This window comes from Elephantulus edwardii, unplaced genomic scaffold (assembly GCF_000299155.1).
Source record: "Elephantulus edwardii isolate Elephantulus edwardi_28Jun2011 unplaced genomic scaffold, EleEdw1.0 scaffold00022, whole genome shotgun sequence".
NCBI classification, from domain to species: domain Eukaryota; kingdom Metazoa; phylum Chordata; class Mammalia; order Macroscelidea; family Macroscelididae; genus Elephantulus; species Elephantulus edwardii.
Window position 1 is genome coordinate 8513356 of NW_006399772.1, and position 14442 is coordinate 8527797.

Genomic DNA, 14442 nt, shown 5'->3' on the forward strand with positions numbered 1-14442 from the left:
CAGTATGAAGCTCACTGTTCTAGAACATTCCATGGATCGCTAAAAAACCCCTGAAGAGGTCTGTCTTGGAGAGGGTGAAACCAAGCTTCTCCGTGGGGGCTAGGATGCTGAAGTTCCATCTCACATGCTTTGGGCATGTGGCCAGGAGATCCCTGGAGAAGGACATCATGCTTGGAAGGGTAGAGGGGCAGTGCAGGAGAGGAAGAAGACCCCAGATGAGATGGACTGATACAGTAACTGGGGTAATGGGAGTAGATCAGTGAGAATGGCTCAGGACAGTGCAGGGTTTAGGGCTGCTGTACATAGGGTCACAGGCAGCCGACTGCATATAACAACAAGGTGAAGCTCACTAGGTGCTCTGGTGGCACAAAAGTTAAAGGCCGGGCTGCTAATCAAAAGGTTGGCAGTTCCAACCCACTGTGCATTTGTGCAGGAAAGAGAAAAAAACAAAACAAAAACAACCCAAACCTGTTCATCTGCTCCTCCAAAGAGCAAAGGCAATTCCAACTAACAGCGATCTTCCAGAGCAGGGGGGACAGTCCCTCGGGAGTCATGATGCCAAGTGGAAGGCCACACTTTTCTGGCCCTTTCAATCCATCAGGGGCTCTGTGGCAAAAAGAGGCCATTCTCCTCCCCTGCAATTTACACCTTGGAAAACCAATGGCATGTGAACTGAGTTGATTCTAACTCAACCACAATGAGTAAGAGAGAGGGCAGAATAAATCTGGTCCACAGGCATCTTTTTTTCCCCTACAGAATAATATTATGTGCTGTCTAGTCGGAACTGACTAGAGCTGACATTTCAGGGGGTTTCAGGTGTAAGTCACATGGGAGGAAACGGCTTATCTTTCTCCATCAGAGCATCTGGTGGATTTGAATTGTCTAGTAGTGGGCCTTAAAGCCTTTTGTTCATAGGGTCGCTATGAGTTGTGCTGACTTGAAGGCAATCAACAACCACCACCATCTTTGGGTTGGTGGTGCAATTTCTTAACCACTAGGTGACCAGAGCTCCCTAGTGTGTCTAATCTCCCCCACTTCTAGTTAACAACTATGTATTTAAGCTGTACTACAAGGCCATTTCTTCCTGTAAAGATTGCAGCCTAGGAAATTCTATGGCAGTTCTGCTGTCACATGGGAAATTATGAGTCAAAAGTCAAAAAGAAGGGGAGCTCTGGTGGCCTAGTGGCAAGGAGCTGCAACTACAATCCCAGAGGCGCACGGTTCAAATCCACCAGATGCTCTGCCGGGGAAGGAGGGGCAATCTCTTCCTGTACCAGTCAGATCTGATTTGACGGTACACGCACACAAAAATAAAAAAAAAAAAAAAGTGAAAAAGAATGGTACTTAACAATGACAGTGAACTCACTGGGCACAATGGAACAGAGCTTCTGGCTGCAGGTTTTGTGCCAGGCCTGATTGCTTCATCCAGGCCCCTGCAGACCTGGCAACCCTAAGCTGAGATGGGTAAGGCGTGAGAGTTCTTTCCACGTTCCAACCAAATTTACAGAAAGCCAGTAGACCAGGTAACATACTTTTTGAATCAAAGAACCTTAGGGACCAACCACATTCGGCTGGCACTGTCTGTGGTAGCTACTTGTTATGGTGACTGGGGTACCCTAGACATTGTGACTGGTGGGGTAGTCCATAGGGAGCTGTACTGCTAACCCAAAGGCTGAGCATCTCTGGTGGTTCAAATCCACGAGCAGCTCTGAAGGAGAAAGATCAGCTGTCTCCTTTTATGCCATTCCCTGCCTCTGACACCTGCTAGAGGGTCTGTAAGCCATTGTGATGACCAAGCAGTTACAGCATGGCTACCATGGCTGAGGAACTGACTTTTATGTTGTATTTATTTCAATTAGTTAAAACCAGATACTGGCTTCAGACTAAACCCCCGCCCCCCCCCCAATTATGTATGCATGTAATAACGTGGGTATGTGGATCTACTTTCTCATGATCTGATTTTCAAGAAACCTGAATAAAAATCAAGTATTCTGGATGAAAATTTAGTTTTCAAATTGAAATATGTGGCTAAGTGTACACAGGATTTAGAAGACAGTATGAGAGAAAAAATAGACACTACCTCATTGATTTGGATATATTTGGTGAAATAAAATATATGAAAATGAATTTCACTGGTTTCATTTCATGCTAGAAAAAATATAAACTTATCTGTGATACCCATCCTATTTCTGTCAGACACCACTAAACAGCTCTCTGACAAAAGGTTAGGCATCTCCAGGAATGGAAATTTTATAGTCCACTTCAATGGTCAGATCGATTCCATCCCATTCAACAAATATTTACTGACAAGAGGACCTTGTTTGCAGAGTCAGTAAGAATCTACCACAGAGGAGAGCCTTCAATTACTACTTAGTAGAGAGAACACAGGTATGCTCACCTATGACAGACCACAGAAGGTGGCACAAATCGTTAAGAGCTGGTTCTCACCCTAAGAGGAGCCTCAGAAGAGCAGCCTGGAGGTCAGCTTCTGGAAGATCACACCCCTGGAAATCCTATGGAACAGTTCTCTGCACAGGACACCCTGCATTTACCTGGCCCCTCGCCCTGCCTTCATGCCTCACTGGATTACATGACAATCTCTTCACTTTGCTGCTTCCTGAGTGAGTCCTCAATGCATCCTTTAGACTGCTTGTCAGGGTGCTCTGACTGAAAACTGCCCCTTTAACGGCCCTATGTTGCTTTCAGAGTGATGTCCAAACTCCTGAACTCAGCCTAGGCCCACAACTTCATGAAGACCACCCACTCAGTTCCATCTCCTTCCTCTCCTTATGAGCAAACTCTTCCTCACATTCTATTCCCTCTGCCTGGGACACCCTTCCCAGTTTCTACATCTCTCTCATTCCTACTTGTCCTTCCAATTCAGTTCAAATGTAACTTCTTCTGAAAAACCTTTACTGAATGTTCAGCTGGGCACCCTTTTACTGTGCTTTCAATGTCATCATCTTATCTCAGTGTATCCTGTGTTAGCTTTGTCTCTTTTTACTGACTTCCAAGACAGTGTTTGTGTCTTAACTCTATTCCCAGGGCTGAACCGCATAGCTGTATAGGTTATTCACTGCAGTAGGATGGCTGGTTGAGGAAGAGAGGGGGGTGTGAAGACTTTAGTCACTTGTACACCCAGGCCTTGTTCTAAATGCACAAATGAATCACATGGAACATCAGTGGTCCCTGTATATCACCACATGACATACCCAGATGGGGTTCATTAAATGTCAAGTAAAGATCAGATGGTTCTAGGCAAAGGTGCCAAGGGGAAAGGTATTAGTGTCAAGACTCTAAATTTGACTTCTAGCCTCCAGTTTTATATGAAAATAAACATCTGTTTTTAAAAATAACCTAATTGTGAGTTGTTACAGTAGCACAAGTTAGCTAAGACAGTAGCCTTAGTTTATAGCCTTTGTTGTGCATGGTCAAGTCAGAAGTGCCTCATAGCTGACCCTCCACAGGAGGAAAATGCCCATCTTTTTACCTTTTTACTTTTGGAGCACCTGGTGGTTTCGAACCACGTGCCCTTGGGTTGGCAGTGTAATTCTTTACCAATAGGTAAAATGTGTATGGAAATACTCAAATCTTTGGCATCTCTAAGTATTAAATTATAATGGCAATTTAATTAGGAGACAGCTGGAATACTGGGGCAAGACCGGATGCTCACTCAGGACTGGGTTTGGGAATTTGCATCTAGTTGCAAAGAGTCTCTTTTGCTGGGCTAGAGGCTAACTCTTAATTCTGAAGGCAGGAGGAAACTTTGTGAGGATTGTGACTGAGAATCACTACATGTTCAGACTTGAAAGTGGCACTCAGGTTACATGACTTATTCAAGGTGCCACAGAAAGTTAGCAGCAGAGCCAGGACTTGAACTTGCTCAATGTTGGTTCTCCCACATTGCATTCTGGAGACCCTCTGAGCCCTGTGAGCAATGAAGACAAACCTCAGCCTTGGAGACTGTGGCTCTTCTGACCCAGGTTCTGACAGTCAAGAGTAGAGGGAGGAGAGCCAGGCAGATGAGGCGGAGAATGGGTGGGAGGGCTCGGGCTCATCCTTAAGAGCTCCTCTTTGTTCTGTCGTCACCCAATTTACCTACTGTTAATAAAATCTGGTGGTCTAGTCCTTAAGGAGGGAGCTCTAGTGGCCTAAGGGTTTGGGAGTTGTGTAGTCAACACAAATGAATAAGGTTCGAATCCACCAGCTGTTCTGTAGGAGAAAGATGAGCACTCTCCTCCTGTGTGATTTATAGCCTCTGAAAACCCCCATGAGGGTCAGGAATGAGTTTATTCTAACTTGACAGCACATAACAAAAACAGTCCTTAGGGAGCTGCACTGCTAAGCCTAGGGTTTAGTCTTTCTAGCAGTTCAAACCCACCAGGGACTCTGAGCGAGAACAATGGGCAATCTCCTCCTGTGCAATTCACAGCCTCAGGAACCCAATGGAGGGTGTCAGCTATGAGTCAATTTCGACCCAATGGCATGGTGTTGAGTTTAGGAAATCACCTGTTAGCATTCTGGTCTCCACACAGAGTATTCTAGTTCTAAGCTTTTTCCTCACAAGAGCTAGTTTCCTCATTCTGGTTGTTCTTCTGTTAGATCCCGGTTAGTTTCTTCGCGCTCTTTCTAAAACGCCTTCTGCCTCTAGCTGCAGGGCCCTGTCTCCATTGGACTGAGTCAAATGTGGGGATGGAGCAGAGGCCTGGAGACACGCGCCCTTGTGGAGAGCTCCTGTATCTCACACTCTGTATCTCACCTTACACTAGGCTTGCTCTTTCACAAGCAAAGTTCACTTTATGACCCTCCATGAGCCCCTGGTCCTGCGTTAGGGGCCACGTGATAGCTTTGCACACTTTGTTTCTCTATGGTTCGCTTCTGAACACATGATTTTATTCTTCTCCATTTTTTTTAAAAATTTTATTATTTTTGTGTGCGTGTACCGTCAAATCAGATCTGACTGGTACAGGAGGAGATTGTCCCTCCTTCCCCGGCAGAGCATCTGGTGGATTTGAACCGTTCACCTCTGGGATTGTAGTTGCAGCTCCTTGCCACTAGGCCACCAGAGCTCCCCTCTTGTCCATTTTTAATGTCACTTTAAAGAGTCAGTTCTCTAAATTTTTGTTTAAAAAAAAAATTCTGACCTCTTCATTTTACCCTTAGGTTATAAGAGTGCTATCCTCTGGCAGACATGGTTACAATATCAACAATGGCACTATTATCAAATATTTACTCAATGTGTACTATGATCCAAACGTTGTGCTGGTTACTCTTATAAAAATCAGCTCATTTAATCTTCACAACAGCCTCATAGAGGAGCAGAGCTATTATCAGTCCCAGGTTATAGATGAGAAAACTGTGGTCCAAGTCACCCAGCTGGGATTTGAACCTATGCAGACACTATGCTGTGTTGGCAAACATCCAGGTATTCTAAGACACAGGTAAGTGGCACACAGAGGTGCAGTGATAGGGACACATCTGCTCCAGGTGGGCATGCACAGAAGTCTCCAACAGCCAATCTCTGGCTGCTTTCCTGGAACCAACTCTGTATGTCCACCAGGATGGAGACAAGATGATCAGAAATGGAAGATAATCAGGTGTGTCCATGATATCCAACTGGGCTGGGTGACACGTAAGCCTGTCCTCAGCAAACATGTCAAACCTTTCCCTTTAATTCCCCCAAACTCAAAACTCACTGCCCTCAAACTGGAATAGACTCATAGCTGATGCTCCCACGGGTTTCTGAAGCTGTAAATCACACGGGAGGAGACTGCCCATCTTTCTCTCTGAGAGCTGCTGGTAGATTTGGATTGCCAGAGAGGCAGTCTTTGGGTTAGCAGCACAACTCCCTCTGGCCTATGCCCCCAGAGCCCCCGTCCTCCCTCACAAGAGGCTCTTAATTAATCTGGCTTAATTAGCTCTTTATAAAATCATCCTAGTTTCCGGTGTGCAATGACAAACCGACAGAGGGATGATTTTATTCCAGGGCTTTCCTACATGTGAATTAAGTGCAATTAACTATCATTAACTAGCAGAATCCTCTTTCCCCTTAAATGTATAAACATATTAGATGGGTTTTATGCTGATCGCTGTAAAACGATCCCTATAGGGTTTTCTGCATTCATGAGGCTGACGGGTAAGTCTAGAGTCTCTGTGAGAAGTCATTCCTTCAGTGTCCCAGAGGCTCCTGGATGGTGCAGATGACTAACATGCTTAGCTCTAACCTATGGTTGGAGGTCGAGGCACCTTGCAGGAAAGGCCTGGTGATATGCTTCTGAAAAGTCAGTCTCTGAAAACTCCAAGGAGCCCAGTTCTACTCTGACACATGAGTCATGAGTTGGAATCAACATGATGGACTCTGGTCTTGGTTAAGTGTTGGCAGATGTGAGTCTTGGCATTTGACCAGACAATCGGCATCTGAACATGGCATCCTACTCTCTTTCCAGGTTGGGTTCCTACCTGTCCATTCCACAGGTTATCTTTTCTGGCTTTCTTTGTTTAGATTGTGATAAAGAGATAAATCAGAAATCTCTGATTCTTCAGTCCCCTGTAAACCAATCTGTCCCAAGCCAACTGAAGGGTGGCATTCTCTCTAGTTATGCTCTTTCCCTCCTGTGGCTGGTTCCCAGCTGCCTGCCTCTATGGGACCTGGATGCTCTTGGAAGGTTACTCAGTGGAGCCGGATCACATCCTTCCTTCTCATTGACCCACCGTCTATGCTTCTGATGATTTACACCAATGTTTTTCGTCACTGGGGCAGAAAGATTGAGAGATGACTATATAACAAGAGAAACATTTCCCTGGTACTCTTTCCTTAGACACACCTGACTCAGCCTCTCAAGAGAAGAAGAAGAAGAAGAAAAAAAAAAAAATATATATATATAGCCCCCCTACTCCTGGAGTTTTGCTTCCTTGGGACATCATTCTGGGTTTCTGTCTTTCTCTCCTCAGTTCTCCAAATTCCTGCATATGAGGCCCAGGAATAAAGTCAGATGGTCTGCGTTGTTTCTCACAGTGACGGGCAAGCAGAGGGGGCGGTTGGGGACACACAGACGCCGGCTGTCTCCCCAGCACCCAACACTCACCATGTTTTATCCCTTGGTCCTTTTCCAGGAAAGCCTGTGTGCTGTTTGCTGCTGGAGGTAAGTAGATTGTCTTTGGGCGTTTTGAATGGCTTTGAGGTGCTGCTGGCAAAGTTATGGCCGCTGAGACAGGTTTTGGTTTTCACCTGCACTAGTGAAGTCCTGGAATTGGAGGGCGGAGACGCTGGAGAGGGAGAAGGTCTACACATTGAACCGTGTCTTCTCTCTACAGGGGGAGAAAGAACACAACTCAGCACACTGTTCGCAGCAGAAAGAAAACAGCTTTGCTGGTGACGTCGACACTAAACCTTGGCTCTGGCTGTGCTTTGTCTTGACATCTGCCCCTGGCTTGCCAATGAACGAATTACTCGATTCTGAACTTCAGTACCCAGTGGCATGCTGAGACTCTCACGGGAAGTGTCTACCAAGTTCATCTGTAAACTATTACACACAGCTTGGGAGAAGAATATTGGAGGTTACCAGAATGCAGGAGGAAAGCCATAGTGCCTTTTGTCCAGCTATCTCCAATCCCATCCCTCAGGGCAGCAGGCGGGACAAGAGGGGATACTGAGCAACATGCTTCAAGGACAGTGGCGGTCTACAACCAACCGCTAAGGTGGTTAAGGTTCAAAGGTATAAATTTGATAAGCAATAAAGACCTTCTCTCCTGAAAAATGCACATATACAAGTTCCCGCCCCTAAAACAACACATAATCCCTCTACTACTGTGGTTGAGTCAATTCCAATTCACAGTGATCAACAAGGTCAGAGAAGCGCCGCTCATTGGCTTTTCAAGGCTGTAAGTATTTACAGAGGTCCATGGCTTTGTCTTCCATGGAGTGGCTGGTGGATTTGAAACACACCTTTCTGTTAGTTCCACAACATTTAATCCATTGCACTACCAGGACTCTTCCTAAAAAGACAAAGGCTTCTAAAAGGTGTGTCTAAATTGTCTCTGCTCTTGTGCCTATGACAGTGGCCTGCATAAAACTGGGTGCTTAATTAATATGTACTGAATAAATAAATGAAATGATAGCAGATGTCCTGCTGGGAAGAGCTAGAGATGACAAATCTGGAAGTCTGGGTTGAATGTGATAATGAAAAAGGCGAGAGAAGATGCTAGACCACACTCTGCCTCCACTCTAGCGCAGGCTTCTCCCATTCAAGGACACATCCCAGCTTCCCTGAACTGGGTGGGCCAAGGAAGCCAAACGGCGCTGGGCTCTCTCTCAGACAGGGGTTCAGGATCTCACTGTGCTCCCTTGCACCACACTAGTGCCAGGCTGCCTCAAAGCAAACTGACTCTAGTCCTCTGGTGAAGAGGGATTTGGGAAAAAAGTAGGCGGCTTTTTGAGGATCATCTGATCATTGTGTTTTTTGCTCAATCTGTTGCTATCATTGTTTTTGTTGTCATGAGCTGCTTTTGCTAACTCACGGGGACCCCACGTGCTACACACCGGAACTGCTCTTTTGGGTTTTTTTTGGCTATGATCTTTGATGAGAAGCGGTTTGCCAAGTCCTTCTCCTGGAAAGAACTGAACTGCCAACCTTTAGGTTAGCAGCCAATCACAAACCAGTTAGTTACATCATCATGGTACCTGTTGCCGCAGGTTGACTAAATGGAACCATTATGCTATGTAGCTTTTGTGCGGTGAGTCACAACAGGCTTGATATACATGCTGACTTTCACGAAGCCATCCTGATGAAAGTTTGGAAACCAAGAACTAGTTCTAGACTCCTCATCATAATGGAACAGAGAGCCCTGAGTGGGAGCCAGGAGTGTCAGAGGAAAATCGGGCTCTGGCTCCAGCCATAGCACATAGAAGGCTTGTGCCTGCGGGCTCACCACTCAAACCTTCTCAGTCCCTGTGTCTTTATCTGTAAATGAAGCCGAGTCCTGAGACACCTTCTACTCCATTACCATAAATACAATGCGCACTTACACCTGCTCCTTCTCTTCCCATCCTTCCTGATTTCTGAACATTGTGGTGATAATGAGAGTGGAAGTATTGAAATAATGACAGAGTTTACTTGACACATCCTTTGTAAACTTGTAATTGGCCTTTACAACCCTTGGGAAACAGACAGGAACCAGCCAGGCATCACCATCCTCCTCGTGGCTGAGTGGCCAGAGGTTACCTAGAGAGGTAAGGTCATTCGGCAAGGTCAGGGCCAATGGCTACAAGAGGAATCTGTGTCCAGCTACCTCTCAGACAGGCAGGAAATGGGCTGTATTTTGAATAAGATTTAAAGCCCAGAAATGAGGATGTGCAGAATTTATAGTCTCATTGAAATCTACTGTTGTTAGGTGTTATCAAGTTGACCCTGAAAGACTTCTAGGTCTTGTGTTATCCTCACTGGAACATAGAATTGGATTTTATAGATCAACTAGTCCAACCACTTTGAGTAGATAAAGATACCAGATCAGTGAGGTTATCAGTTACCAATCCCAAGGCAGAGTTGTTAAGTTACCATCGAGTCAGAACCAAGCCATGACTGACCCTCCAGCAGGTTTGCAGAGGCAGTAAATCACATAGGAGAGACTGCCCATCTTTCTCCCATGAAGCAGCTGGTAGATTCAAACCATGTCCCTTTGGGTTGGCAGCCCAACTCTTCATGACTAGATCACCAGAGCTCCCTCAAGGTAAAGTTGGTAACAGTGCTACGACCAGAACCAAGTCTCTTAATTTTAAATTCTTATTTCTTTTGCCCTTTAGAAATTTATTCCTTAGCAATTCTTGGTTTGGCAGAGATTTCCAACAGGGTGTCCTGGAATAGTCTGTAGGGAGCTGGCTCTGAGGGAGATAGAAGTGGAATCTTCCCTGGTGAGATTTATGTTGTTGTTGTTATATGCCGTCCAGTTGCTTGCAACTCATAGTGACCCTATGTACAACAGCCCTAAACCCTGCTCTATCCTGTGCTGATCTTACTGTCTCCGACACACCTACCCTCATTACCCCCATCACTGAATCAACACTTCTCATTGAGGGTCTTCCTCTCCTGCACTGTCCTTCCACCCTCCCAAGCACGACATCCTTCTCCAAGGACTGATCCTGTCTTGCATGAGACTTAGTTTTTGAAAATCTGCTGGAGAGTCAGCTATGAATTGGTTCTAAATGAGTGCGCAGTGTTTTTTTTTGGGAGAGGTTCCAATATAAAAACAAGAACTTTGATTTTTATCACAATTTCATTTAGCCATTATTTTTTAAAAAAATTTATTTATTTTTTTGTGTGTACCGTCTAATCAGATCTGACTGGTACAGGAGGAGATTGTTCCTTCTTTTCCAGCAGAGCATCTGGTGGATTCGAACCGTGTATCTCTGAGATTGCAGTTGCAGCTTCTTGCCACTAGACCACCAGAGCTCGCCACATGTTGCCATCTTTACCACTCAGTTGCTCAAGCTGGCCAGGAGGGATTGCAGAAATATCCCTCAATTTACATGTCTCAATTTATGTGTCACTGAGGTGCTGGTAGATTTGAACCTTGTGCCTTTGTGTTGGTGACATAACTACTTTCCCACTGGGCCACCAGAGCTCCCTAGGTGAGGACACAGGTCTTAAAAATCAAGATAACTTTTGCCCAGATAAAAGTAAAAATAATTGAAGTCAATAACCAAAGGAAGGACGAAATCAATGGACCTGACCAGATACTAAGACCATCTCTCAGAGCATTATGACTAGTGAACCTCATCAACACATTCTACACCTAAACCCAGACGAAGCGTGCTCGGAACCGACTCAGGAACTGTACAGAACAGAACAGACGTCCCCGATCAGGTTTCCAAGGCTGTAAGTATTTATAGGAACAGTCTCATTTTTATCCCACAGAGTGACTGGTGGGTTTGAACCGCCAACCTTCTGGTTATTAGCTTAAAGGTTAGCCCACTGCACCACCAGGGCTCTTTTCTATTCCTAAACTTATAGCAAAAATTTGTGGAACTAAAATACAAATACAAAGCCTATTCTGACTCAACACAGAAAAACTGCCTAGGTTATACATCCCTTTGTTTTGTATTCTGGTTCCAAAGACTTTTCATTTTTATAAAACTTTTAATTTGAATTGTGATGTTAACGAAAGCTTACAGAAAAGTTGGATTTTCATTCATTCATTGTTGTACATTTTCCTCCCTTTCTCCTAGTTCAGTTTTTTAAAAAAATTCATTCATTGTTGCACAATTTCCTCCCTACCGCTTCCCTCCCCCTCCCCCAGTCTTCCTTTTATGACCAACTGGAAAAAAGTTACACCTGAAAGGAATGCTAATGGAAACACGAAAACAGCCCGCAGCCCTTCACAGTTAAAAATGTTTTTAACACGTGACTCTTGTATTGACATAAACAGACTACAGCAGAATTTCCCATTTGTGAAACTGTTTCTTGTTGCCCTCACTGAATCTAATCTATCACTTCAAGCAGTCCCCAGGTTAAGAAGAATGGAAGAATTATAGACCCCTCCTACTGGCCCTTCCAAGTTATGTACACTTGCCTTTACTTTGAAATGACTGAACCAATGCCGGCAAATTCTTCATCATAATTACCTTCACTTGCTGCACATGTAGGTTTTAAATCACTGAAAAGGCTTGGAGCTTTTTCTTGCACTAAAATAAGGCTAAGTAGGAACCATACGCACCTTCTCTGATATACTAACAAATTCAACTTAAAGTCACACTTAGGAATGGATCTCATTCATAAGCTTGGACTTCCTGTAATTCTACAAATTCCACAAAGTGATTGGTGATCTCTCTCTGGGGCTGTGTGAATATGCCTGCATGCCACTGGGGCAGGAGAGAAAGGTAAAGCAAGTATTTAAAGTCAGGGAGAAATGAGTAGGATGGGAGTAAATGGCACTCCCTAAAAATACAGGCTCTCTAGGAAGATGGGTTTCTGAGGCTGTGTATTACTGTGTATTTTACTGTCCATCTTTCCCTTAGAAAGCTGCTGGTGAATTTGAACTGGCAGAGATACATGGCCTTTGGATTAGCTGCTCAACTCTCTCCATACCAAAACTGTCAAGATATGTGATATTGTCTAGACAAGAATCATAGAGATCAATTTAGCACACCATAGAAATGTTCACTAACAATTATGAATTGTGCCATGTAATTTAAATCCTATGTAAAACAATTAAAAATATTTTTCGAAGGGAGCTCTGGTGACCTAGTGGCAAGAAGCTGCACTGCAATCCCAGAGGTATATGGTTTGAATCCACCAGATGCTCTGCTGGAGAAGGAGGGGTAATCTCCTCCTGTACCAGTTGGATCCAATTTGATGGTGCGCGCGCACACACACACACTATTTAAAAAAGAAAAAATTTTTTTTGTTTTTCTTAAATTCACTGATTGTTTATTCTTATTTAGGAAATTGTCAAGCAGAAATAATAATCAAATTTTACAGTTATTTATTTATCTGATGGCCAAGTGGTAGGAAGCTGTGTTGCAATCCCAAAGGCACTCAGTTTGAATACACAAGCTGCTTGCCAGAAGAAGGATGGAAAATCTCGACCTGGGTGATTTACCGCCTCTGAAAACCCACTGGAGGGTCAGCTATGGGTCAGTTGTGACTTGACAGCACACAACAACAAAAAGAACAAGAACAAAGGGTTAAGGTTCAGTGAAATATTTGAAAACGAGTAGAACTGATATGCTAGATAAGACAAAATGAAGTGATTATATATAGAAATAGCCAATTCCTACTTAACCGGTAACTGTCTAGTCTGCAAAAATCTGCCATAGCTGACCATTAAACATTTCTATCCATGGGGACAGGTGAGGGGACTGGTGGTAGAAGGCAGCAAGGTCTTCGTTTCCTGTAACAAGATGTTGCTGTGCAGGTGAAAGTCTTCTGGATAATGATTCCACATTTGTGTCTCAGTCATTCTGCTTCAAACTCTTGCCCATTTGGAGCTTAATAATAATAATAATTGTTTTTTACATTGTGGTCAAGAGCTTGCCTCAGGTTGATCTCTATAATTATGAATTTGAAGAGCATCCTATTTTTCACTTGGCTTTAAAATAGTTCACAGATTTAAGCCATTTTAGTGAAAGTGTCTCCTTTCCAATTTTCCTCATGATCATTCATGGTCATGGTCAGATTAATAAAACTTGTTGTTAAGTGCCACTGAGTTGACCGTGACTCCTGGTGACCTTGTGAACAACAGACCTTAACCTTGGCCTATCCTATACCATCCTCACCATCCCTGATATGTCACGCTCATCACTGTTACTGTCACTGTCTCAATCACATTAAGGCTCTTACCTTTCCCAGCAGGATTATGACAAAACTGTCATCAATCTGTATTTTGGACAATTATTGTTCAACTACCATATGCTATTGTTGTTCATTGCTGTAAATCACATAGAAGAAGAGTGCTCAACTTTATCCTGTGAGGAAAGATTCTAACTGCCTGTTTTGGAGTTGGCAGTACAACTCCCTCCCCACGAGGCCACCAGAACTCCTTTTATTCCATATATTGTTGTTGTGTGTACTGTTGAGTCAGAGCCTACTCAGAGAAATACCACTCTCCTGTGGTATTTCAGAGGCAGTAAACTTTATGGGAGGAGACTGCCCATCTTGTCCCCTCAGAATATCTGGCGGATTTGAATCACGTGCCTTTAGAGTTGAAGCACAACTCCTTACCACCAGCCTACCAGAGCTCCCTATATTATTCCATCTATGTGATGACGTAATCTGGGTTTGCTGTGATACTGAATCTTGTGACATTTGGGTTTCAAATGTCATAATGCAACAACCATGCCATAGGTGCGCTAATCACCATAGTGGCTGTCCATCGTGGAAATGTTTGGTGGAGCTCCCAGATTGATTCAAGATTCATTCAATACTATGCTGCATTGAAAAACAAGGAACTCATGCAATATTATTCAAAATGGGGTGACCCTGGAGGACATTATGCTGAGTGAAATATCTCAGTCACAAAAGGACAAACTCTGCATGGTGCCACTGTTGTAGAATCGGGGTGGGGGTAAGACTGAGAAAAACTGGATAAATTGTTCACTGCATTGAAGCCGATGAGGGAGAGAATAATTTAAAAGTAATATATTTTAGGGCATTATGATTATCATAAGAGTCCGGAATCAGGGTTACAGAGTGGAGTATACTCGGGGTGGGGGTGAGAATGTGTGGGAGGACTGTTTACCAATGAAGGAGTTTTTCTTTTGCTTTTCAAGGAGGAGAGCAAACTGGGGGTGGAGGTGGGGTGGGCAGGGAGAAAAATGCAACAATGAATGAATGGAAATCCAAAATCTCTGTAGATGTTCATTGAAATGAATAAAAATAGCAGGAAGTAGCTAAGAGAATACGCCATCCCCTTTTCCTTATGACTCAGGGTGAAGTCTCTCTCAGGGAG

General features: G+C 44.0%; 1 protein-coding gene across 2 annotated transcripts in view; it reads right to left on the reverse strand.

The window, feature by feature from the left end:
* The window catches only part of ATXN7L1 (ataxin 7-like 1), a 336816-nt gene that overhangs the window by 46668 nt on the left and 275706 nt on the right, over nt 1-14442 (reverse strand). For both annotated transcript variants that reach the window (XM_006882620.1, XM_006882619.1), the window contains one exon: nt 7086-7308. In XM_006882620.1, the coding sequence (XP_006882682.1) occupies nt 7086-7291 (206 nt within the window). In that variant the 5' untranslated portion in view covers nt 7292-7308. The remainder of the gene's footprint in view (nt 1-7085; nt 7309-14442) is intronic.